The following is a 27,537-nucleotide window of genomic DNA, read 5'->3' on the forward strand; positions in this document are numbered from 1 at the left end:
AAAAGTTCTGAATCTAAAATCAAATTGTAACACCTTGAACAAGCTAATTAAATCAGGAGGTTTTTTTTTTTTCCCTTCTGTAAAGTGAGAATCACCTTCCTTTAGGGAGTTGTTGTGAAGCTTTATTAGATGACGAAAAGGAGAGGCCCAAGAGAACACAGTCCATGGCTGATGTTTAATAAATGAGTTCCTTTTCTATTGCCTTTAAAAAGGCAGCTATTGGTACCTGAACCTCAGAGCCATACTCCTAAATAATTCCAAAGTCTGAAAAAGGGAAAACTCCAGAACTTCAGGTTATATATAGAATTAATTACTATAAAAGTCTAGGCTTTTGTGTAAACAAAGAATAAAAGCATACAAATATTAACTGGTAAAGTTCTGTAAGAGGCCTAAAATTGCTGGAAAGTTTGCAGGTCAGCTCTGTTCTTGCCCGTACTACACTAAAATGCCGCTTATGCTAGCAGTGAGGAGTTGAAGGTTGTTCTTCACTAAGCTGGAGAGATTAGTTCAAAGTAGGATTTTATTTAGTAAAACTAGAATAAATGTATTGATGTTACATAAATCATGCCATCCAAAAATGTGGTGAATATTTCAAGCGTAGCTGGAAATACAGATTATAATTTTTAAATTTAAGCTAACATCTAATTTTGGAACTAAAATAAAAAATGAAAGACCAAGAATTGTAACCTATCAAAACCCCAGTGAGAGACAATGTGTATTGCCAAGTTCAAGATTAAAAAAAAAAAAAAAAATTACTTCATTATTTAAATTCACTGACCAAGTTTCTTTTTTCTTCCAACCAAGGGTATGGAAATCATTCTACCAAAAAAGATGAATGTTATATGAGGCTGACATATTACATTTACCTATTACTGTACCTCCAAAATAATGTTAAGTCATTAAATAAAGATTTCAAGGTCACATTACCACCACTGACTACTCCTCAACGGAGACAAACACAATTAGAGGCTAATGCACTGCAAATATACCTTTAAGGCAGTGGCTTTCAATATTGTTGTTCTTTTTTTAAGAGCTAAATCTGCCTTTTCCTCCTATCAAAGTCGCTATTTCCTGAAACTGACTTAATATTAAAAACTACCGAAGTCAAGCCCACGTTCCTCTTCTTCTGACTTCTCTCTTCCTCAGGACCTCGCAGGTCCCATTCCGCCCCCCCCTCCCCCCCACTGTTCAGACAACACTTCAGAGGGCAGGGGTGCTCTGAAAAGTCACTCACTACGTAAGACCGTGAAATGAATGATGAAGCTATACAACCAAAGCAAGATCCATGCTTTATGAACACATTATTCTCACATGTCTGCGTGACAGGTTTGGTACACAAGATTCTTGGTTCATTTTACAGATTCTGAAACCAATTTGCTCAAAAGGTAAGTTCTGAAACCATGGTTGGTGTAGCAAATGAATATATCAAAACAAACTTTAAAAACTTCATCCAAATATTTACATTTAAAAAAGACATTTAAAAAATAGGCTACTTATTAAGTGTGCTTGAACAAACCATGTGTGGAATTGAATTCCATTCATTATGGAGTTAGTTTTCTGCTAAACACATACTGATACTATAGAAGACCCTGGCAGCTGAGGATTTAAGAGTTTTCAACTGTTCCCAATCAGCGCTAAAAAACTAAACAACATGACAAATAACTTCTGAGGTACTAATCTGAACCTCAGCAGTGGAAAGGCTAGCATGTAAGGCAAATTACTTAGGAATCAGAAGGGCTGGCAGCTGTAACTCAGTGGCTTTGCCACTGCCTAAGTACCACCAAGTAGTCAATGAAACTGTCTAGAAACCATTTAAATTTTGTAATTACACCTAACTGCATTATGGTTCTAGGAGTTTCAAAAACTTAGGAATTCACAAAACAATGTTTTGAAATATATTCCTTGAGAAGGTGGAGGGTCTCCTATATTACATTAAACAAAAAAACATGCAGTTTTTACAGCTCATAGAGCTTTTTCAAAATAAGCTACTGATCATACAGCCCAATTAAAAACTCAAAACACTTTATATTACAGATATAGAAAGTTTATAGTTCAGCAATGCCAATATAGAGAATTTGACACCTTAGCCCCTACTTGCGAAGTGATTAACAACTATACAACAATAACTTCTATTCTATTGTCATAGGCTTTGGCTCAGATGTTTAAATACTTAAAGAACTTGGTAAGATTTTTTTGTTTGTGTGTCTTGTTTTGCTGTTGTTTCGTGTGGGAATGGCCGGGGATTATAAAGAACAGGGCAGGAGGGGTAAATCCATTGTATTAAAGACAGATCAGGAATTAAACAGCCACTAGAATTTCATTTACCATTTCTTTACAAAATATATGTGGGAGAATATGGCTTAAAGACAGAGGGGAAAAGCCTCTTATCTGTTCACACTATTTTACTTTACTCTTTATCCAGTCTGACAATAATGCCAAACTTCATTTACTACCTGGGACAAGAGTGACTCTAATAGGATTTTACAAAGTCCAATCTAATTTTGGTACTGAGATCTTAAGTGCTTAAAATTTTGGAATTCTTCAGATTTACTTAAAAAAGGTTTTCTGAACAAATTACCCAAAAATATTAGAAAAAACCAACTGGTTAACTACTTAAAAAAATATCCAATTCTTTTTTTTTTTTTTTTTACAGATTAGTATTACTTGTAATATATCTCTGCCCCTATAAACTGACTTTTGCTTAGTCTATAGACCAAGGCAATTTTTTTTTTCAAGCAAGATACTCCTATTAAGGGAAAAATATGATCTCTTAAAAAAACAAAAAAACCTAAGTGGGTCAGAAAGAAAACAATGAATAACACAACTCAGGTCCCACAAATGTACCATTTTCTTTAAAAAAAAAAAAAAAAAAGTAAAAAAAGAAAAAGGGGTGGATTTTATATATCAAAATCAGCAGAATTCTCATGCTTCACAATTTTGTTGCTAGAAATCCCCAAATTCCTTGGACTCATTTGGGAAGTTTTCTGAAGGTGCGCATTATGGTAAACAGCAGCAAAATACCAAAACAATTCTATTGCTAAAAAGCAGCTACTCCTGTTTGTGCCTTTAGAATACTAGTTGTAAAACAGCAACAACAAGAATACTAATTTGCTCCATCAACTGGATTTGAGCAATTCTAAAAGAGAAACAAACTATTTTCTTTAAAACAATCTAAGGCAGGACATTTACAATCGTATTGGACAAATATTCACTGAGTTTTGGCGGGGAGGGGGGGGAAGTACCAGAAAATGTCAAAAAGAGACACAACAGCATTGTATTTAGTATTCTAAAGGCAGGCTTCAGGTAGTTCAACAATGATTCTGGTAACACCAACTGCTCACATACATACACACGCACACACATAGATTTTAATGGCTTAAAAAAAACCAAATTTGTTACTTTAGAAAAATGAATGCAGTGCATTTTCAGTAATATTATCGCCACAGACTCTGATTGCTCAGTCCACACATAAGTAGTAGTTGCCTTCTATGGTGATATGGCTTCTCTGCACTAATTCCCATCAGGCCGAAAAACATTAGGGCAGGTTAAGTAAAGACTGAATTGTTGCACAAAGGAACATTTACTCATCAGATCCCACTGATCTCTTCTGTGCCCGTTTCCTGGGCAACCTTCTTGGTGAAGCTTTATCTGGAAGAAAAGAGAAAGTTTTAACTTGCTTATTGTAAATATGATGGATGCAAAAGACCTTTAGAAAGCATTTTCCTTCAACTTTACCACTAAGTTTACAAAGAAACAAAAGAACACACATGCAAAAACACCCTAGTATAAATGCCTCTTGAGTAGTACAGGTGTTAAACTAACCTTTAAAATAATCCTTCAAGAAGTAACTCAATTCAAACAAAACTTTTTTGTGACCAGGGTGGGAAAAGGTCTCCTCTTGGTTACTGGAATATTTAAGCAACCAAGCAAAATCTTAAATTCTACAATTTAATATGTTTATACATGTGTAAGTAAGTGCTTTAGAGATCGTGTCAAAGGTACGAAATTTGCAGCTTAAAAACACCTATACTGCCTACAAATTAAGCCATGCAGTTTGCTAATTTTTGGCAATTTCACAAATTTAGCTGCAACGAACAGCAGGTTAAAGGAAATTTTTAGAAGATCAGTATCAAAACCATCCTGCAAACACAAGCCTTCTTTGTATATATACTTTTTTCTCTTTATCTCCTTACATTATCTTCCTAGTGGGTTCTATTAAACAAAAACTAAAATTGGTGGTGAGTTTTTACTTTGATCCAGGAAGAGGAGTCACCTGTATGTTTCTTTAAGTAAGGCGATCTTCTTCTCTGACCACTACTTTTTTAATTTCTAGGAGCACTTTACATATTAGGAAGTAAGACCCTTTGTGGTACAAGTTACAAATTAAAATTATTTTTCCAGCTTAAAAAAAAAAAAAAATGAAGGGCTGGAAAAAATATTTAACACCAAAGTATGGGGTTTATTTTGTAAGCATTTCATGAACAATGGTATGAAAAAAAATTTACCTAGAGGATCTTAATTTTTCTAAAATTGCCAGATCCCAAAACTGTAATTTAAAAATATACAGTAAATGTCTATCAAGAATACTTAGCAGCTAAATTCCTTTTCAAAAATATGCTTTAATGACTATGAAATACTGAGTCTGCAAATCATAGGAAAACTGACCCCGATACTTTATTAAGATAGGTTAGTTAATGAAGTGTTTGGGGGGGGTCTCAACTCACCCAAAACTGAGCATAGAAGCATTTTTCTGATGGAAAAAGCCTACAACTTTCATCAGATTTCAGAAAGATTAGACTAAAACTACTGCCTTTATGCAACTGACCAATTATTAGATAATATTTTAAGATAAACAATATGCTGAATATTATCTTTGAGCTTTATTTATTTAAGTAGGCTCCATGTGGGGCTCAAACTCAGGACCCTGAGATCAAGACCTGAGCTGAGATCAACAGCTGGACGCTTAACCAACACAGGCACTCCTCAAAATGTTCTTTATTTTTTTAAGATTAATTATTTCTTTGAGAGAGCAAGAGCACAAGCAGGGGAGCAGCAGAGGGAGAGGGAGAAGCAGACTCCCCGGTGAGCAGGAAGCCTGATGTGGGGCTCGATCCCAGGACCCTGAGATCATGATCCAAGTCAAAAGCGGATGCTTAACTGACTGAGACACCCAGATGCCCCAAAAAGGACTTTGGAATCCAACAGCCCTCTGTGTGAATGTAGTGGTTACTATGCAAACTTAAGTCAGTAATCAACACTTCACAACAATTTCAACCATCTGCAGCAGGGTTTTCAATAGAACACATGAAAAAGAGCCACAGAGGACCTTCAATGCCTGTTTCAACACCCCAACTGGACTCCAGTAAGGCAGCCAACTCTGCCTACCTTAACAAGAAATCTAAAAACCTCCACCAGCCCAGCACAGCCAAGTTAAGAAGCAGATACAAGAGAGCAACAGAGTAAGACAGCATTCTAGAGTCATTCGGCTTTTGGGATAATGGCTCCGAATTCCTCAAGGGCCTAGAAAGCAGCATTTTATCTTACTTCAGCAAAAAACAGTAACTGATGTGTGTAATGCTTTTCAGCCCAAGAAAAAAAACAACCCCCTCTTACCACTTGCCCCACCAAAAACCTTAAAAAAACACTTAAAAAACCCCAAAACCTAATATATTATTTAAGGTCAAAATACTTCAACTTTTAAGAGCAAAGATTAAAACTATATGAAATAAGAAATCACTTAACTGAAAGAACAAAAAACACTGGAAATGATGTTAATGAGATTCAGTAAATGGGGCAGATCTGAAAATGCCCAAGCTGCTCTTATTTAAAAAGAAAGGTGTTATAGAAAACCACCTAATTGTGGCAAAGCTGCAACTTTTTTCTTTTTTAAAAAGACAAAGGCAAAACGTCAGCAGAAACCTAAACTTGCCCTCACCAATCCCTTCTCAGACTGCACAATCTATCCCATTTCCTACTACACCTGGGGGAGTCATATTACATAAATAGCTGTCAGATCAATTTTTTAAATTAATGAGATAAAAATTACAAGCTTTCTAATGGATCCCCAAATTAAAAGAAAGTCAAATTACATGAAAGACTTCATCTTTCTAAGTTTCTGATCAGGTTGCCTTACGTATACATTTAAAACACTAGTATTAAACAAAGGACCTGTAATTTTCTACTAATAGCACCTAACCTGTCATTTACAGTTAAAGACTTGAGGGAAACAGAAGCACCCTAATCTGAAATGCACAACACATCAGGAGAAAATGTATTTGTAGCAGGCTCAAATCGTTTCACACCACCCCTCCTTTCTTTACATTCTGATGAGTGAGACGGAGACGAGAAAAATCTCTTGCCAAATTAAACAGTGGCCCCTGAAACCTGTCTGTTCTCACACTACCCCCCCTCCAATATTCCTGGAAGCCTGAGAGACTTCCACTACCATGCGCATCTCCTGTTTCATTATCTTTAAATTTTCTCTTGGTTTTCTCCATTCTGTCCTCAAATATGAAAAGCACATGTCTTATCTTTGAAAGATCGGGCTATTTTTTCCTACATTATCTTTAATTTGGCTCAACCCCTTTACTCTGAGAAAACCATGTTCGAAGGGTGGTTCTCAAAGTATGGTCTGGACCAGCAGCCTCAAAAATCACCTGAGAAAATAGATAGGCAAATCCTTAGGCCTCGCCCAGACCTACTTGACTGGAAATTCTAGGGGGTGAGGCCTAGCAAGGGAAAGAAGCTGGCCAGGTGGCTCTGGAGTGCTACCGTTTTGAGAACTACTGCTGTAAGGAATCAAGTGTTAAGAGAAACAAAATACAAGCATACAAAATTAAGTAAAAGTATTTTTTAAGTTGAATTGAAAATATCAGCATGATTTCAGGGTTTGAAAAAATATGTATTTTCTAGCTCAGTTCACAGAATAGGCCTAGAAAAAATGTCACCCAGTATCAGTGACATTCCTAAAGCCTAGATTTTCATTTCTAGTATCATCCAGGAGTCCTTGGAGAAACAGCTTTTTCCATGCCTAGAGCATGGAACACAAAATATCTGGATTATCTTGTTGAGCCAGCAAGGAAGGGATCATTCAAAGATCCAAAGGGTGAGAATGGAGGTGGTTCAAAAAAGGCAACTGGTAAACCCATCTCAGCCCTTTGGTTGAGATGAAGCATAGAAAGGCAGCCAGCAGTCAAAACTGTAACAATCTGAGCATGAAAAAAGAATACAGCTAAAATATACTGATTCTATGAAAAACTGAGTTGGTACATGATAATCAAGAAACAAGAGAAAATTAGAAAAACTCTTTTGTCACATTGGGTGGTTTTAAGTTAACTCTTTGAAAATTGGAAAGTAAAGGGAAATTAAGCACTTATCCTCCTCTCCTAACAGTAACTGCTTTCTATAAAGTAACCAAAAAGCCCCAGTTGATGGAGAGCTCTACTTCACAAAAGAATGGCAGTTAGTAAAAATTAAAGAAATTTCATTTAAAAATCAACAAAACTTCTGAAACACTGATTCATGAAAGGATTTAAGCTGGTGAATGGTTTGAACTGGGGATCTGTGTGATGCCAAAGTAATGCCACAGAGAGAACTTCAAGGTTGCAAGCAAAACCACTACCCTTTCCTGGTTACATGAGAACGTCATGTGGCTCCTACCCTAATCTAGTGCTCAATTCAGGATCATTAATGATGGGACAATCAGAGACTGTCTCTTGATGTGATCAGGGAGAAGTACTCATGATATATGCTATGAAACAAAAATGATTCAATCTAATCAAACCTGTAGATTTATCTTCCACGTTAAAGAAATTTTAACCAAAAGGCATCAAGAGAAAACAATCAGAGAAATCGGGAACATGGGACTTTCTCGAGTCTCATCCTTCAGGGTGATAACTGGGTCAGCAGCACTGGCACCATCTGGGAGCCTGTTAGAAACACCACTTGGTGTTGCACCAATCTGAAACTTTACCTGAACCTGCATCACAGCAGGATTTTCAAATGATCTTTACACATATTAAAGTATGAGAAGCCACTTTCCACAGGTCGAAAAGCCAACCTTTCTGAACTGTTATAAATTAAAAGGGACTTAAATAAAAGGTGGGGGGGTACTTAAGACAGAGCTACCAGGTGCAATGCATTGTCCCATATTGGAAAAACAGTTGTAAAGGATATTTATGAAACCACTGAAGAAATTTTGACATGATTATTTATTAATATATAAAATAATTCATTACTCTTTAAATGTGATGTTATTTCTACCAGGAAGGGAGTTATTTCTTTGCAAATCAAAATTTTTTTGATTTACAGTGTGGCACTGTAAAAAAAAAAAAAAAAAAATTAACTCTAAGAGAGCAAATAATTAGAATGCCTGACTGACTGAGCAAAAAGAGCACGGGAGTCGGGGCGCCTGGGTGGCTTGGTGGGTTAAGGCCTCTGTCTGCGGCTCAGGCCAGGATCCCAGGGTCCTGGGATCAATAAGGCATTGGACTCTTGATCTCAGGGTTGTGAGTTCAACCCCCATGTTGGGTGTAGAGACTACTTAAAAAGGGGGGGGGCAGGGGGCGCCTGGGTGGCACAGTGGGTTAAAGCCTCTGCCTTCAGCTCAGGTCATGATCCCAGGGTCCTGGGATCGAGCCCCACATCGGGCTTTCTGCTCAGCAGGGAGCCTGCTTCCTCCTCTCTCTGACTGCCTCTCTGCCTACTTGTAATCTCAGTCTGTCAAATAAATAAATAAAATCTTAAAAAAAAAGGGGGGGGCAAATAATTATGTTTTTACTAATCACATGTATTTTTTTATACCCTTCTTCCTTCTTAACTTTTGTGTTCCCAATTTTGAAGATTTTTTTCTTTTATTCAAAGTAATATATATGTTTATTTTAAACCTAAATTTTAGGTAGTTAACATATAGAACAATACTGGCTCCTGGAGTAGAGTTCAGTGATTCATTACTTACATAGAACACCCAGTGCTCATCACAAGTGCCCTCCTTAATGCCCATCTGCCATCTAACCTGTCCCTCACCCACCACCCTTCATCAACCCTCCGTTTGTTTTTTATCATTAAGAGTCACTGTGCACCCAATTTCTGAAATGGTCTCAGGACTCCTTTGATTTCACAGGATGAGGCTCCAACTAGGACCTCTTAGCTCCCAGGCTTTGCTAATAGTAATGGTGAAAAAGGACTGATTATGTATGAGAGTGCTTGTATGTATGAGACATGCTTTCCACCTATTTTCAAATTCCAGTAACAATTTATAGATAACGTGCCTCTCAATAAGTCTGTAGAGGGCAATGAATCACAACCGTGATTTTGATAAAAACTTTCATCTTCCTAACTGGAAAATCAAACTGTATCAATGCTGTTCAGAAGTTTCACTGTTGTTTATGAAGCTTTTCCAAAATGAGGGGTTTCATGTAAATGGAAAAAGGAATAATACAAGTATCTTTGGTGGTTAAGACATGGACCTAAAACAAAATCACATTTTGAGCAAGAAAGACCAGTACCATTAGAAAACATTTAGGGACTTTAACGCTCTCCTTCTTTGAGTCTTAAATCTTCCTGGGAAAGCACATGGGCTTCAGAATGTGACAATCCAGCTGAGGATCTTAGCAGGTTATTTTTTCTCAGTAGCAATTTCTCATCAGTAAATAGAGACAGCACCTCACCTTGCAGAGGGTTCTAGAATGCCCAGTATAAGGAGGTGCTCAACAGTCCTTCAACAAGGCCTCCCTAGATCCTAATATGGTCCCCTTTCCTTACTTAGAAGTTGTCCATATAATTCCCTCTATCACATATCAGATACCATCTCTGATTACTCAAATATTTCATAAATGTGCTTTATTTTCCTCAGGTGGAAATGTAAACTCCTGAAAAAAACAGTAATATTCTTTTTTTCAACATGCCCACTGAGAACATAGCATAGTATTATGACAGACTAAACACCTGACAGCTGCTGATGAAAATACCATCATAAATACAAAAACTCTGTAAGTGTAATAATTCTCAGCTTTAAGTTCACGAACAACAATGTCAGGGAGAAAGATACTATAAAACCACTCCCCTACCCACAATCCATTTGTCATGCAGAAATTCTTTGGGAGGGGCGGCTCCACAGCTTATAGTGACTTTACTTTTCAATTGTGACTTTTAATGCTTTTCAACATTTCAAACAATTCTGTGTAAGATATTTAAAATTTAATTATTCATGAAGAAACCTTATTTTAAACATACATAAGTAATTCTGATGCATTATAAAGAGACCACAGTTTACCCTACAACCCAATTCCATATTTTGCTATCCGTATCAGGATAATATGGAAAACTTGTCCTTAAACAGCAAAGATTTAAATTTGAAGATAAAGTATTTCATGGGATCTCAGCTACCACTTATGCTGCATGTCCCAATGTCTCCAAATCTTTTAATTTAATTTTAAATAATCTCTACACCCAAAGCGGGGTTTGAATTTACAACCCCACTCCACAGACTAAGCCAGCCAGGTGCCCCATCAATGTCTCCAAATCCTGATTCACCTCTGCTCTAAATACAACTTTCAAATGCTTACTGGACATCCTTATCAGGGCTCCTCACCATCAACAGACCTTGTTCTAATTCCTCTCCCCTCATGCACTGTGCCGCTCTTCTTATATTCCCTAACAGTAACAGGATCATGTTCCATCCAGATGCCTAAAACTCTAACTCTTCCCTCCTTCCTCCCTCAAACATCCAAAAAGCCACCCAAAGCCCAATCTGCTCCAATCCTGAAAAACCTTTCTAGTTTCTTTTCCTCCACATCACTACTGCTTTAGCTCAGGCCCTAAGGATTTCTCAGATGCTATACTGAAATCATCTAACTGGTATCCCAACTTTTAGTGGCTCCTGCTTGCTATACTTGCTAAACCATACACCACAAAACTATGATAATTTTTTTTAAAAAATATGAATTTATTTCTCTGCTTCAAAGTATCTGATGGCTCCCTTTTATCAAGAAGAAAAGCCAAGTCCTTAGCCTGGTACATAAAACTGAAGATTCCTTCTCACCTAACTTCTTAAGACTCTGGTCAAAAGTCAACTTTCATGAATGACTCACCTACTCTCTCCTAGAGAACGAAGGCCCCTCCCTCCTATGCTGTTACTGCTTTCTACCCACTTCTAAAAAAGGAACTACCATATCATAATTATATTTCAACAGAGAAAGCTCCCTGAAAGTAACAATAAAACAATTCACTTCATAACCCTGGAGAGGACATGAACTGCCCATTCACAAGAAAACAGATACTAAGTGGCCAATATATATGTGTAAAGAAGTCAAACCTTATTAACTGTATGAAAGACAACATTTCGTACCATACCGCCAAATTAAAACATTTGATAATACTTAATACCTAAGCCTGGTGGGCACCTGGGTGGCTCAGTTGATCAAGCGACTGCCTTTGGCTCAGGTCATGATCCCAGAATCCCGAGATCGAGTCCTGCACTGGGCTCCCTGCTCCACGGGGAGTCTGCTTCTCCCTCTGACCTTATCCCCTCTTACTTTCTCCCTCAAATGAATAAATAAAATCTTTAAAAACAAATACTTAAGATTGGTGAGAATGAAAAAGAAACAGGCAATATTGTGCACTGCTGAGAATATGAACTATCTTTTGAAAGGGAAATAGGACTTTTCATTAAAATAAAAATGTATGTAACCTTAGACCCAACCATTTTACTTTCAAGGAATTATGTATCCCAGGTACAGGGGTGGGTGAAAGGGGAGAAGGAGGTCAAAAGGTACAAACTTCCTGTTATAAAATAACTAAGTCATGGGGGTGTAACAGATACCACGATGTCTATAGTTTTTAATACTGCACTATGTATTTGAAAGTTTGCTAAGAGGGTAGATCTTAAAAGTTCTTGTACAAGAAAAAAAAAAAAAGATATGGGGTGCCCACATGGCTCAGTCAGTTAAGGGTCATGATCCCAGATCCTGTGATAGAGCCCCAAGTTGGAGACCCTGTTCAGTGGTGAGTCGGCTTCTCCCACTCTCTCTGCCCCTCCCCGCCTGTGAGAATGCATTCAAGTAAATTCTTAAAAAAAAAAGTTTTTTAACTATGTGTGGTAACAGACTTACTGTGGTGATCATTTTACAATATATACAAATACTGAATCATTACACTGTGCATGTGAATCTGTTATATGTCAACTAACTCAATTAAAAAATGACAAATTATCCCATAAATTTTTATATAAAAATGTTCATTATAGTTTTAATTTAAGAAAGAAAAACTGGAAATACTAAATATCCTTCAATACAGAATAGGTTTAACTTATCATGACACATTTAGATAAAGGAATACTATCCAGTTATTAAAAAGAATGAGGTAAATAAAGCACTACTATAAAAAAAATCCAAGGGGCACCTGGGTGGCTCAGTGGGTTAAAGCTCTGCCTTCGGCTTGGGTCATGATCCCAGAGTCCTGGGATTGAGCCCCGCGCATTGGGCTCTCTGCTCAGTGGGGAGCCTGCCTGCCCCCCTCTCTCTGCCTGCCCCTCTGCCTACTTGTGATCTCTGTCTAATAAATAAATAAAATCTTAAAAAAAAAAAAAAAATCCAAGACACGAAAACTCAGAAAGTAGAACAGTGTATGCAATACAATGTCATTTGTATAAAATATTCACAAACAACAGACATACGTACTGGTAAATGTAGAGAAAATACTTAGAATAATGAACACCTATTATTTATAGAAAATGCAATTAGTGTAGACAGGAGGTGATCTCAGTTTTTCATTTCTGTACTATTTATTAATGTTTTTAATATGAGGCCATAGTACTCTTATAATTAATGTTTCTTAAAAGTCCATTTACAGGGCCCCTGGGTGGCATCATCAGATGAGCAACAGACTCTTGGTTTCAGCTCAGGTCATGATCTCAGGGTCGTGAGATCAAGCCCCCATCAGGCTCCATGTCAGCACAGAGTCTGCTTGAGATTCTCTCTCCCTCCGCCCCTTCCTGCACTAGCTTGCTTGCTCACTCTCTAACGTAAATAAATAAATCTTAGAAAACAAAAACAGTCCATTGACAATTGGAGGAAAAAAGTCTTTAATTCTTTCATAAATATTAGTATTTTAAGTAATCACATACATAATGAAACTGAAATATATGTTAGATAAACTACCAAGCAATGTTTCAGTTTTATTCTTTCAAACTACAGTGGGCAGTTAGTAGTTAGTTTTTCTAATAAATACAGTGCTAGAAAACTCTTCTATTACTCATTAAACTTCCTATGAAGTATTCATATGCTATACAAAATCCAGTACTATACGTAGCAAACACCATTAAAAAAATTAATTGCCTCACCTCTTCTACTCTGCACTGAAGCAACAGAAAAAAAGAGATAGGAAAGGATTAGGAATACATACAATTCACACATTTGTATATAAAACTGCTGATTTGGAAGCATTCTAAATTAAAGCTTAAAAATACTACTCAGAATAAAATTTTAAAGTGTTTATTAATATTACACTTGATTCTATACAAGTAATGGAAAAGATGAGTGTTAAGTAGCACTGACCAAGCATTTTGGTATCTAAAATACTTAATTTCCATTTAAGAGAAAATTTTTCCAACTAAGTTTTAAGAGTACTTACTGATCTGATTCAAAGTTTCCTGAGGAATCCAACTCATGTCAACATCATTCTGACTTGATGTACCCATCTCTACCTTCTGTATGGGTCTCTTGCGCTAAAAGAGCATAAAAACATTTTAAAGGAGTTCTATTATAATGGTCACTATAATTTTTAAGAAAGTGTATTGTTACCTAATTTAAATATCTTAAACAAATATGTCCTCTTCAAAACATATTCCTAGTCAAGTATTTTATTAATTAGAAGGATAAATTCATGCCTAACTCCAATTATAAAGAATAGATGATAAGGAATAAAACTTCCTAACAATGATTTATTTTCAGGTTTTAAAGGACATTTCCTCTGCTATAAAACTTTGTATGTCTGTGGGCTGGTGGACTGACTAAGAACTTCTATTTATACAGTGATTTTTCTCTCCCTTTAGGAATCAAATCATAAATTTATTTTAACATCCAACAAAATTCAAGATAATTACTGGAATGCTGCACGCAGGCAGGTAGATTTCTGCACTGTTAGCTAACTAAACACAAACAATTGGCACAGATAAAACAAAAATTTTAAATCTCATTTAAGCTAACAACCTCAAACTTTGTTCCTGGAGTATTTGCATCAAAACTACTAAGGAGATGGGGCACCTGGGTGGCCCAGTGGGTTAAAGCCTCTGCTTTCGGCTCAGGTCTGCATCCCAGGGTCCTGGGATTGAGCCCCGCATCAGGCTCTCTGCTCAGCAGGGAGCCTGCTTTCCCCTCTCTCTCTGCTTCCCTCTTTGCCTACTTGTGATCTCTGGCTGTCAAATAAATAAAAAAAACTTAAAAACAAACAAACAAAAAACTACTAGGGAGAAAGTGATTCAATTCCTTCTTTAGTCTTGCTCTTAAACAACAAACCTAATCATTTATGTAAGAATATTAGGTATATCGTCCAAAACTGGACTACATGAATACATGAAAAGTAACTAAAAACTGGCTTCATTCAAATGAAAACAGACAAAAAAAACCCCTAAAACAAACAAACAAAAAAACTGGAGATATCCTTGTATCTAACACGAATTTATAGCAAAAATGCTACTATGAAAATGAGGTAAAGAAAGTTATGGAAAGTAATACTTGAGCACTAAGTATTTCTCTTTTAAAGAGCAAGTACTTAATACAAATTTTGAAACAAATCTTGTTATAGTTTCCATTGAGAGGAACATGGGCTATTCTGTTTTCTTTGCAGGGAGGACAGATAAAGACACAGTGAAAGAGAAACCAGGATTATGGCAGGTCCATTAGTGCTGCCACTTTACTACCCTAACAAGAAAGCAGAATTTTGATGGAAAACGGCCAAATTCATTCTTTCTTTTTCAAATGAAAAGACTCAATTAATTGCTAACTGGAAATTATTCCTAGAGTTAATAGTATTAAGGCAAATGTAAAAGCTGTGCTGCTTAAAGGTATAGAAGCATCCATGAAAAAGCAAATAGAACAATGAAATCTTATGTCTGAGTTTAAGGAATGAAAATTCTAACATAATTTAGAATTACAATAAGAAAGTAAAGATTATTCTAGAAGATGTAGCCAAAAGACTCTAATACATTTGTGTATGGAAGTCTGAACAGACACAAGTCATGTATCCAAGATCTCATCTTCAGGTTTTATTTTAAAAAAGGTGCAATAAACCTGTAAATGCACAAACCCACAGTTGAGAGCAAAAAGTCACAAATAACCAGATTATACTTAGTACGGTAACAACTTTTAAAGTATGGCTGTAAGAGTCACTCATCTAAAATTACCTTTCTAGATTCCAGGAGTTGATGAAGGCCAACAACAACCAAGAGCCCAAGACCAGCAAGGAACATATACATAAAGATTCTGATATAAAAGGAAAAAGCAAACTGGCTTTAATTCTTAAGAAACATCACAACTAATTAAAACTACAATCCTGCTTTAACTCAAACAATACCATAGCTGTAATCACAACTAAAATTCTAACACAATATATGCTTTCCAAATAACTGTAGAGCAAAGGAAAAAAATATTTTATATTCTACTTAAGTCTAGGTAGTAAGTTTCACAGATTTATCTTTAAGAACAACTGGTCAAAAAAAGTAATTATATGATCTCAAATAAATAAAATTACAATTTATCACATTCAAGCTCAAGCTCAGTTAAAATCACTGCATTAGGTTTTGTCTCCCTCAAATATTAAATTATTTTGCATAATTTAACTTAAAAACTGCTTTTGGTCAACTACATATATGGGTATACAGTGACAAATGACTCATTATCCCTCAAGAACACAGTTTCTAAGAGAACATCTAGTTTATATTTTTAACAGCAATTGAAGAGGTATGTAACTTAGATGATGCTGATGATCAGCTCATGAGCACGACGTAGATAGGAATTTAGGAAGAAAGGACATTCAGAAAGCCAACTACCTTTTTAAAACAATTTTGGTCATTTTCTATTATCTTTCCTAACTCATTATTAATAGTAATAAAATATAAAATCCTAAAATACAGATTTACATATGCAGGATTTCACAGAAATCTTACTTTGGTCTATTTTCATTATTAAAACAAAAGTTGACAGGAGCAAGCCTTCCAGGCCTGCCCTGTGAGATCAAGATCTACAAATTGCAAACTTCACTTACGTTTCTCCATCTAACCCATCCTCTCTTTCAATAATTGTAACTGTTTGATTGAAGACAGCATCTTGGAATACATTGCCCTATTAATAAATCACAAAAATGTCAACAGCATTGAAAAAAAAATAGAAGATTATAAGATTTCTGAAAACTGTTACCCTAATAGATATAAAACAGCCTTCTCATCACTTAGATCAGTAGGACTCAAAAGTCACATGTAATTGCACTATACAAGTAATTCAGACTCAACATTATAATATTACTTTTTTCCACAAAATAAAAAAATGCCTCCTTCTTTGCTAAAGTTGTCCTCTGCTTTTGTGAAGGTGGGAAAGGGGAAATGTGTGAGAAACCAGGGAACGAAAATAAAAAGGGGATAAACGCACAGAAAGAAACAAAGCCCATAAATACCCATAAACTAGAAGCCGTAACTTCTGCTGAGTATAATCCTCCAAAAAAGAAGGGAAGAGTATGAAAACGTATATAGTAGCAGCTGCCGTAGCAGATTTTAAGAACTAGACTTGAACAGAAGTCAAATCCATACTCTAAATTTATAATGGACTGGAAATCAATTTATAATAAATGCAATTTTCAGTATCAAAATATTTTTCTGTGGCAGTCTTGGAACAATTTGTCAGTTCAGCACAACTTGTTTTCAAATACAAGAATCAGTGGGATAATACATAGATAGCTATTTCTAGTGTTTGATGCTTCACACAAAGGCAGTACTCTTCAGAACTGTCACTTACTGCTAAACTGTAATAATGTAAGTTTTACTTCAAAATCTTTCTACCTGCATTGCTCCAATGACAATTCCAAGAATCAGAATACACTGATATAAACTAACATTCAAAATGGTACTAAAACTGCAACGTGTCTGTTGGATTAAGCTTAATTCTGCTTGAAAACAAGACAAAATATATAATTATTCAAACTGCGTAACTATAATGTTGAGGAAGAATAATATATTATTTTGAAGGATGAAAAACCCACTAATTTAAAAACAAAAGAAAACTTAATTGCAACATGAGAGATTTACCTTAGACATGAGTAAACATGTTAACACTATGTGAAGAAAAAGGCTGAGTAAACTTCCAAGAGAGAATGAATTTCCTTCTCTGAAAACTTTTTGAGAAGGGAATGGTTTAAATCTGCTCTCATCTGAAGGATGTAATAGCTGGCACCTAGAGGTCAACTCCCAGCAGTAAAATTCTAGTGGGATTCTCTCATTGATTCATTGGACATACTATATATATATTAAAAACCACAAAAAAGACAACAGAGCTTGTATAAGACTATTTGGTTCTCATAAACCATAAACCTCACTGTTCTATCCTAAAAATATTTAATTATATTTTTATCTACGAGTATATAAAATGATGAAAAAATTTACAGAAAGCCCTTAAGACTTAAAATTAAAGCAGTAAAATGGGAAAAAACAGAAGCAATGAACGGAGGTACAAAACAAATTACTCTATATATTTTACCATCTTAGTAAGAAGTAGACTCCACTGTGTGGCTTACTGTCCTGTTAAGCTCAAGCTCAAGTCACACCCTCTTTGGTGCTACAGGCTACCACCTATCTCCAGTCTGTTCAGTTATGCTGGGCTATCACCTGTTCATATCTATCTGCCTTGCTGAATTCTAGACCTGAAGACAACTATGACCAAATTATTTTTGCCTCCCTGTTGTCCATCTCAGCTCCAACCATAAATAGGCACCTGAATGAATAAATATAAGAGTATTCATTTAACAATGTCAATTGTTCTCATCCATCTGTAACTTAAAAAAGAAAAAAAAATGTTTAACAGGCCTTACATTCAAATCTTTGTAGTTCAGATTGATGACCAGACCAAAGGGTCGTCCACCCATGGGCTCTGCAGGAATGAAGGAATATTCAAACGTTGCCTGTCTCTGGGGTGGCACTACAGTGTTCAGAGGAAGAGCTGTGAAATTCTGGATATAAAACTGGTAGTCTTGAGGATAACGGAATGAGGCATCTAAGGATTCAACAATAAAATCTTCTGTACCCTTGTTTGTAAAGCCTACTAGGAACTTCACAATGTTATTTGCTGGAAAATCTAAGAAACAAAAAAAGGAAACCAGAAGATTAGAAAACGTTCAAAGCACACAAACTAAGTAGACATAACTAAGGATCTGAGCCAACTTTCCTACAAATGGACGTGGTTTCAGAACCTTTTTCAGTAGAGCACCCCAGTTTCCTACTAACTAGTAACTGATTATAGCTGGTGTATAAACTGGAACGCTTCTCTGTACTCTAGCACTCCAACTTCATAACTGAACACAGAATCTCAATGTTAGACTACATCACTTCCACGCTATGTGGTCAAAGAAAGAGCTATGGATTTTTAGCAGTCAGATTAACTTGCAGTGGGACTACTTGTCTTGAAGTCACCTCCAACTTATATCTGTTATCTGTGCAGACAAGAAAAGAATGACAGAAAGGTAAGTCTAAGAGGTCCACCTGAAAACTGTAGTATCTTTTAAAATATTGAAAAAATAAAATTAACCAGGTAACCCATACCATTTTAAGCAATCAGTCAAAACACAAAATTTGAAGTAACAACCCAATGAGGAAGCTATAAAAGAGGGGAAATCTCTTAATCAAATCATACTTTTTGTAGGCATAAAATTTGAATATATGTGGGAATAAAACAAAACTTGAGAAGACCAAGATAATAACATCAAAAAGAAAATTCTTCAATAATTGTATGTGGCCTACAGAACTGAGTTTTACCCAGTTAGCAGAGGCTTTGGGACAGACACATCTGAATCCATCTTTATAATCTATTTAACAGAGGAGTAACTCTAGACCTGTTCTACATCTCTCTAAATCTCAATTTAACAGTAACTATCCTGATACAGTTTCTGTTAAGATAAAGTGAATGCACACAAAATATTGAGAATAGTATTTGTTTATAGCTCCTCATAAATATAAGACATTATATGTTTTCTTTTAATGAAACTAGGCTCTAATCCAGGTCTAACTATACAGATTTAATATTTCACTAATATTTATACACTCAAGATATGAGTCAGTTTACTGTGGCAGTTTGAAAAAGTTTAAAAACAGTATCTTCCAAAAGAATATTTAACTTCTAATTAAAAGAGATACTATTTAATTTCCCCCTTAGTTTAAATGCCAGGAATACTACCTTATGGATATGGGTAATCACACATGTAAGAGGATTTTTTTCAAATATGTATTTATACCATACTTGTAAGAAAGAGGAAAATGAATAAAGATTTTAAACAGTACTAATGCTTCCCCCAAAAAGTGAGCTTGTCATCTGAAAAATTCCCATGTCTGAGTTAAAACTAACATTTCTCTATTACCTTCTCCTTTCACAAACAGGATAGTTGTATCTGCACTTGGTGAAGCTTCAGGTTCACCAGATACATCTTCTTCCTCTTTATCTTCAGCCTAACAAAAACAACATTAAAAAGATAATTTTGGAGGAAAATACATCATTTAAAAGTAACGACTTCACTAGATTTGGGACAAAATATTGCTTCTCCCAAGCTTTGCTGGGATTAGGGATTAGGAGTGGTATGGATTTCAGTGTATCTTATCAGTTAGGATAAAAACTTCCATAGTCGTCATCTCTAAGAAGAATATGCATACCAGTCCCCTGGGGCTTTTATGCAGCTCTGATTCAGTTCCAGGGAAAGCCTGAAACCCTATTTCTAAAAGCACCCAGGAAATACCAAGGCTGCAGGTACTCAAACCACAGTTCCGAACTGTAAGGTTCTTGAACATGGGTTGGTAAACTTTATCTGTCAAGTTTGAAAAAATTTTAAAAACAGCATCTTTCAGAGGAACACTTAATTCACAAGTTAAACAGTATTTATTTTCCCTCTCAGTTTAAATGCCAGGAATAGCGCCTCACAGGAAAAAGTCTCAAACTCAGTCTCCCCACCCCCTCACCTTCCCACAAGAGTGAAGGAAATAGGACTCTGAAAGCAGCACCAACCCAAGGGCCCAGATATCAAATATTTTTGGCTCTGGGAACCACGAGGTCCCTCTGCTCAACTCTGAGGCTTCAGTATGAAAGTAGCCATAGACCGTATGTACAACAATAAGGACAACTAGACCTAGCCTGCAGCCATTTTGCTGACTTCTGTTCTAGACAACCTTGTCATCATCCCAAATTAATAAAACAATTTTCCTGTGAGAAGATGTCACAACTTGGAAGAAGTGGTTTTATTATTATTATTTTTTTTGTTAAAGACTTTATTTATTTAGATGACAGAGAGATAGCACAAGTAGGCAGAGCAACAGGCAGAGGGAGAAGGAGAAGCAGGCTCTCTGCTGAGCAGGGAGCTCAATGTGGGGCACATGACCAGAGCCAAAGGCAGCCACTTAACCGACTGAGCCATCCAGGCGCCCCGGAAGAAGTGGTTTAAAAAAAAAGTGAGCAGGATCACATTGGGATGATGGAAAGGTCCTAAAATTCAGAGCTGCTCAACTTGGTACATTTACTGTAGATTGTTGAATTTTATGTTTAAAACAGGTTAATGGTATGATATGTAAATTCTATCTTCATACAGTAGTTAAAAAATATGAACAAACTTTAATGTAAAAATTTAACCCTTAGGGCGCCTGGGTGCTCAGTTGGTTAAACGTCTGCCTTCAGCTCTAGTCATGATCCCATGGTCCTGCTTACAAGACCAGCATCTGGCTATTTGCTCAGTGGGGAGCCTGCTTCCCCTCCTCCCTCTGCCTCTTTCCCCAAATCATTCTGTCAAATAAATAAAATGTTAAAAAAAAAAATTACCTTAAAAAATTTTAATCCTAGGTGCAGCACTTCTCTACTCATCAATGAGGTTTACAGAGATAGTCACATACTTGAAGTGTTCAGGTCTTTAACAAATTGAGATGCTTAAGGGCACCACTGTTTACTGGCATTTTGCTTCTCTCACTTATGTAAAACGCTCTCTCCCTCAAGAGACAGACTTCTCAAGGGCAAAGACTGTCTTATACTTTAAATATTCTTCAAACCCAGGTCATATACTTAAGAGAAGATACGCAAACATTTGTTTGATGACTGGGCAATTGTTTGAAGTTATATATTAAATATCCTTAATGATACTATTCATTTAGTAAGAGTTAGTGAATTTCTACTTTTGAGAAAAGAGACCCACAAATAGAAAGAGACCAGAGACAAGAAGGCAGGAACCATAAACTGTAATAAGGAGAAAGGAGTATACTTGAGAAATGGTTCAGAGAAATCAACCTGAAGATCTGATTAATGGGGTGTGGGATAAAAAGAAATGAAAGTCATGAGGCAAGAGCTTGAATCACTAGAGCCGTATCAAAACAGAAAATAGTTACGGAGGTGGGATGGATGGTAAAAAGCTGAATTCCATTTTGAACATATAAAATTTCAGGTACGAATGGAGTATCCAGATGGTGCTATTTGGCAGAGAGCTGGAAATAAAGGTATGGAGCTCAGGAAGGTAAATACCTAGAGAGCCAGGATCTGAAGGTCATCGAGAAGAGGTGGTGCTGGTTGACACCACGGTGTCATTAACATCAGGATCTGAAGGTGATCGAGAAGAGTAATGACACCACGGTGTCATTAACATGAAGGAGCCAAGCAGAGGGAGAGAAGGTGGTAGAGAGACCACGCAGCAGCAGCTGGGCAGAGGAAACCAAAGGGGCAGGGGGCAGAAGCCAGCACGACAGAACTCAAGGAAGGGGTACTCCGCAAGTGCTACCAAGAGCTCAAACAAGATAACAACGAAAAACAGGCCAGGAATTTCGCAATTAGGTCAATGGTGACTTAGCAAGAACAGTTTTACTGGTTACATCAGATGAGACCACAGTACAAACGTGAAGTGGTACAGTTTATTCTTTTCAACGTGCTGGTAACGAAAAAACGTGTAGCAACTTAAGTGGAGGAATACGAAGTGGCATAGGGAAATACACGCATAGCTTATCAGAATCAAGTCACTGAGAAGGAACAATGAAGTTACAGAAGGAAATAATACAAAATCCCACAGGACGAGATGGGGACAAGAACGCAGGTTGGTAGGCCTAGCCTTAGAAAGAGTAAAGACAGACAACTCACTATTTTTTAAGAAGAAAACATAAAAAGGATGAGTGAATAATATATTCAGAAGTAGAAATTTGATACAGTTCATACTCGATACCCTTCGTTTTCGGACACTGAAGGCAATATGTTGCTAATTCCGTGAAGAGGACTGATTCTGGAGTAAAAATTTGTGCAGGATAAATTATAGTAGTTCAAGAGAGGAAATAAAATGAGCTAGAAGCATGCTGCAATGATCTTGATTCTAGCCCAACATTCTTACTGTTTTACTGTAATTTTATAGTAAAAATTTCAGAACTGGACTTTTAAGAGATCTTCTCTAAGCCCCTTCCTCTTCACAGGGCCCATTTTATACACTGTTTACCCCCTGCTCCTCACTGTCTGCCACCAAAACACATATATACCGCCCTAAGAACAGAAACTTCATGAGAGCAGAGAGAATACCTAGCTTGTTTACTGCAGAACTAAGAACAGTGCCTAGCACATAGTAGGGACCCAGTAAATATATTCTTACTGAATGAAGGAAAAAATAAGGAGGAAAATGAGATCTTGAGCGAGAAGCTACTCGAAGTAAAAAAAACTAAGTAGCACGCTACCCAAATCTATTAACACTGGTTCAGTGCCATTCCCACTGTTACCCTCTCAGGTTCATGTCCATATGATCTTTAATTGTTCTTTGTATCATGCCTCCCTCCTTGTGCAAGAAAATATTCATGATCCATCCTCAGTCACTGGCCTGTTTCTCCCAACTTCAATCCACTCTGATCACAGTAACAAACCTCTAAACGCAAGACTTTTAATCCCAAATTGGTCTATAAAAAGATAAATTCTAGGGGCATCTGGGTGGCTCAGTTGGTTAAGCGCCTGCCTTCTGCTCAGGTTATGATCCCAGTGTCCTGGGATCAAGCCCCATATCAGGCTCCCTGCTTAGCAGGGAGTCTGCTTCTCCCTCTCCCTGTCTAATATATAAAATCTTTAAAATTAAAAAAAAAAAAGATAAATTGTAGAAATGATATAAACATGAATGACACTGTATAGAACACTTGTGTAGATGTATATAACACTGTATAGAACACTAACCAAATCTGTGGGTTCATCTTCTTCCACCTCGGCTTCATCATCCTCATCTTCAATTATTGAATCTTCTACCGTTTCTTCATCTTCTGTGAGATCCTGAGCTGCAGCTAATGAGCCTAACAATAAAACACAAATTAGAAGTTAAGCTTTACCGCTGGCATACTGATGTTTTTCAGTCCCCGGTATAGGCAATACACCTTTCCCCTTGGAGTAATTCAATCTCCCAGTTCCCTTGAAAGATGCCAAATTACAATGCATCTAGAATATTCATGATTTTATCTTATCAATAGTCCTACCAGGGACACCTGGGTGGCTCAGTCGTTAAGCATCTGCCTTCAGCTCAGGTCTTGATCTCAGGGTCCTGGATTCAACTCCCACATCAGGCTCCCTGCTCAGTAAGGAGCCTGCCTCCCCTCTGCCCTCCCTGCTTGTGTGCATTCTCTCTCTCTGTCTCTCTCAAATAAATAAATAAAATTAAAAAAAAAAAATAGTCTTACCAACTGTATGTTAACTTCCATGGGAAATGCTGTTTAATTTTCAAAAGCACTTACTTGTCGGGGAAAATGAACTGCTGAAACTAAAAATGCCTTGAAGCTCGAATAAAAAGCTTCAAGTAAGTTTGTTTTAAAACTAAGACACTCCAGGGGTGCCTGGCTGGCTCAACTGGTTGAGAATCTGCCTTCAGCTCAGGTCATGGTCCTAGGGTCCTGGGATCAAGGCCCACATCCATGTACCTAGCTGCCCCTCCCCCGAGCAGGCTCCTTACTGCGAGGGGAGCCTAACTTCTCCCAATCCCTCTGCCCCTCCATCTGCTTGGGCGCACATGCCCGTGTGTGCGCACAGGCATGCTCTCTGTCAAAAAAATAAAATTTCACAAAAAAAATAAAAGAAAGAAGCTCCAGAATTTAATCCCTGTTATTAACTATACAAAAAACAAAACCCTGTTCGGGTCTAAAGGAAAACAGCAATCTCAGTAACTAGGCAAGAAACATTTGTTATTAAAGTTAACTACAGCTCAAACTCTTAGAACTTGATAGCAATGTAAGTCCAAGGAACAAATATTTGTATGGCATCCACGGTAAAAACTAGCTTGCATAAAGCACATTTAGTGAAATAAAAACTATACTGGTAACTTCAGGGTTGAAAGCACTGAAAGCATGTACTTATTTTTGCATATGGTTTCAAACATTTTTTTTTAAAAGATTTTATTTATTTATTTGACAGAGATCACAAGCAGGCAGAGAGGCAGGCAGAGAGAGATGGGGGAAGCAGGCTCCCTGATGAGCAGAGAGCTCAAAGCAGGGCTCGATCCCAGTACCCTGAGATCATGACCTGAGCCCAAGGCAGAGGCTTAACCCACTGAGCCATGCAGGTGCCCCCAAACATGTCTTAAGTACTTTTTTTTTTTTTTTTAAGATTTTTTTTATTTATTTATTTACAGAGAGAAATCACAAGTAGATGGAGAGGCAGGCAGAGAGAGAGAGGGAAGCAGGCTCCCCGCCGAGCAGAGAACCCGATGCGGGACTCGATCCCAGGACCCCGAGACCATGACCCGAGCCGAAGGCAGCGGCCCAACCCACTGAGCCACCCAGGCGCCCTGTCTTAAGTACTTTTTAAAATTTCTCTTACATTGAAAAATTAAGCATAACTAAGGCCAAGAAACAATTTTATAGGCAAAAGTTCTCTAAATAAGTCATATTAAATCTATTTCAGACAAGAGAGTCACTTAAAGAAATTTCAAAGTTCTACTGACTCTTCCAACATTTCTCAGAAAGAATGATGATGTGGCAATTCAGAGGGGGAAAAAAAAATGTGGGAAAGGAAGCATGTGTACATGCTACAATACCCAGGAAAAACAGTATATATTAAGGACTCTGCATTTTAAGCCTTTTCCAGTTCCTTGAATTTTTATCGGCTGTTAAGATTTATGTAAAACATTAAAGAACAGTGAACCACACATCATGAACTGAAAAATAGCCTCTACTGTTTGCTGCACAAAGACAGCGCATTCATAATTTACAAGTCACTTTGTAAAACCAATAAGAAAAATACCTATCCTGACATAATAATTTTAAGTTGGACTTAAATTTCAGGAGTTCTCAATATGTACCCTGCATTTCAGTAGATACTAATATTAATCAGTAACAATTCTGTGCCTAGAAAGTTTAGCAATTCTCAATTGCAAAAATTAAAAATATCCTTTGAAAGAAAGACCATTCCTCACAAAAAAATGTTTAAAGCTATCCAGTTAGGTTTAGATACAATTGAGGTTTCTTTAAAAAAAAAAAAAAAGGTTTTCAAAACTGAAAAAACATATTCTAGATTCTAAGTACAATTGTCAAATTTTCTTTAATTTTTTTTAAATTTGATTTACTTATTTGACAGAGAGAGACACAGGGAACACAAGCAGAGAGAGTGGGAGAGGGAGAAGCAGGCTTCCTGCCAGACGGAGCTCAATGCGAGGCTCAATCCCAGGACCCTGGGATCATGACCTGAGCCACCCAAGAGCCTCCAATTTTTTTTAAAAAGCCAGTAAGAACAAACCAGCAAGCAACTCATAAAGGAAAAGAATCCCTCTTTAAGCCTGCAGATGAATTCATTAAGATATTTGGTTAATTCTCTCACTTGGTTTTTTATCCACTAAAGAGCAACCAGTCCCTTCACTCTTCTTTGCAAAAGCGCTGGTGGATACCTACCATGATCATTCATATCAAATCATTATCACACAGCTTGCTTAAACTTACAGATCGAAAGGAATTCTAGTGATCGTTTAGTCGGACTGACTTTTACAGATTAGAAAGCTGAACAGAACCAGGACAAAAAGACAAGGTTCCCCATCTTTAACGTCGGGTTAAGTTATTTTCACACCAGATTAACTGCTGGAAAGAAGAAACAAACGTATGATGTCGAATTCGATGTTTCTTCCCCAGGGAAATGTGATGCTTCCACAAAACAAAAAACAGTTACAGAAAAAAAAGGGGGGGGGGAGGAAAACGAGGGCTCAAGTAACAGGAATTCCTCAGTTGGCCTAAGAGTAGGGGTAGACAATGCAGGCGAAGATGGGGAGTTTTTCTGAAATGAAGACTCCTGGTAACACACAGGGTGCAGGGGCTGATAAGCAGGGAGAGGACCACGAAAGGGGAGCGGGAAGAGATGCTCTAGGAGTTTAGGTGTGTAGAAACCACGGGTTTCAGCAAATGAATGAAGGAGGACTCCCAACGTGGAAGCTAAAGACACGTCAGCCCAGAGCGGAGGGGGTGGAGCGGAGGCGGCCAGAAGAAATACAACGGCTGCGGCGCGCTCGGGGTGCAGCTGTGCCCACTGCCCACTCGCCTCCTTCCCTGTGCCCAAGACCCACCAACTCCGGCCACAGCAGCAGGCGCGGTCCCGGGACAGAGAAACGCAAGGCTATGGGCGGCCACCAAGCAAGGTCGCCCGGCACTGCCCCGCGCTCCGCGTGAAAGGGGCGGAGGCCCCAGCGGGGATTCGCCCTGCGCGCGCTGGGACCCCCAACTACAAGCCGGGGGTCGGGGAAGGGGTGGGGAGAGGCCGGCGGATCGGATGACGGACCCAGGATCCCCTGCCGCCTCCGGCTTCAAACTTGGCTGTCGCTGGCTTCTTCCCGGCCAAGACCCGCCGCCCACCCCCCTCGCCTCACCTCCAGGGCCGCTGCGGAGCAGGACCGTTGCGGGGAATACGAGCAAGAGCAGCAGAAGCAGGCGGGAGAGGAGTCTCATGGCGCGGCCGGTCCGGTGTCCAGTCACCGCCCGCCAGTGCTCTCCGCGGCTCTGGCGGTAATGGCGTTACTCTTCATCCGGGCTCCGGGAGGGGGCGGGGCACGCATCACGCACGGGCCCTTGCCACGCCCCCTCCTCTGGCCGAGGAACGCCGCCAACGTGGCTGCTTGGTCGGAGGGGTGGGGAGCGCGGGCAGCACCAGGAGTCACGTGACCGGCCACCGCGCTCTTCCGACTTTCCCCCGAAAGTCTGCCTCCCGCGGTACACGCGGGCTGGCAACCTGAGGTTTGTTGCTTGGCCCACCCCGCTTGCCCGTTGGTTCCAATTAATTAGCGTTATAAGTAGTTACTTTACTTGAATGACGATGCGCCTGGTTCCTGGCGCGGTAGTCT

General features: G+C 38.0%; 1 protein-coding gene across 2 annotated transcripts; it reads right to left on the minus strand.

Moving 5' to 3' along the window:
• Positions 1-1,276: 1,276 nt before the first annotated feature.
• SSR1 (signal sequence receptor subunit 1) lies at positions 1,277-27,214 on the minus strand. 2 transcript variants are annotated; one of them, XM_044258491.1, is made up of 9 exons: positions 27,067-27,214; positions 23,412-23,524; positions 19,612-19,699; positions 18,073-18,335; positions 16,261-16,337; positions 15,401-15,479; positions 13,630-13,723; positions 13,340-13,354; positions 1,277-3,648 (listed from the first exon to the last, which is right to left on the minus strand). In XM_044258491.1, the coding sequence occupies exons 1-9, from the start codon at positions 27,143-27,145 to the stop codon at positions 3,581-3,583; spliced, it is 876 nt and encodes a 291-aa protein (XP_044114426.1). In that variant the 5' UTR covers positions 27,146-27,214; the 3' UTR covers positions 1,277-3,580. The 2 variants fall into 2 exon arrangements, with proteins under 2 accessions (XP_044114426.1, XP_044114437.1); XM_044258502.1 differs by lacking the exon at positions 13,340-13,354 and having other exon boundaries at positions 27,067-27,213.
• Between the last annotated feature and the right edge of the window lie 323 nt (positions 27,215-27,537).

The sequence above is a fragment of the Neovison vison genome, chromosome 1, assembly GCF_020171115.1.
Source record: "Neovison vison isolate M4711 chromosome 1, ASM_NN_V1, whole genome shotgun sequence".
Lineage (NCBI taxonomy): Eukaryota > Metazoa > Chordata > Mammalia > Carnivora > Mustelidae > Neogale > Neogale vison.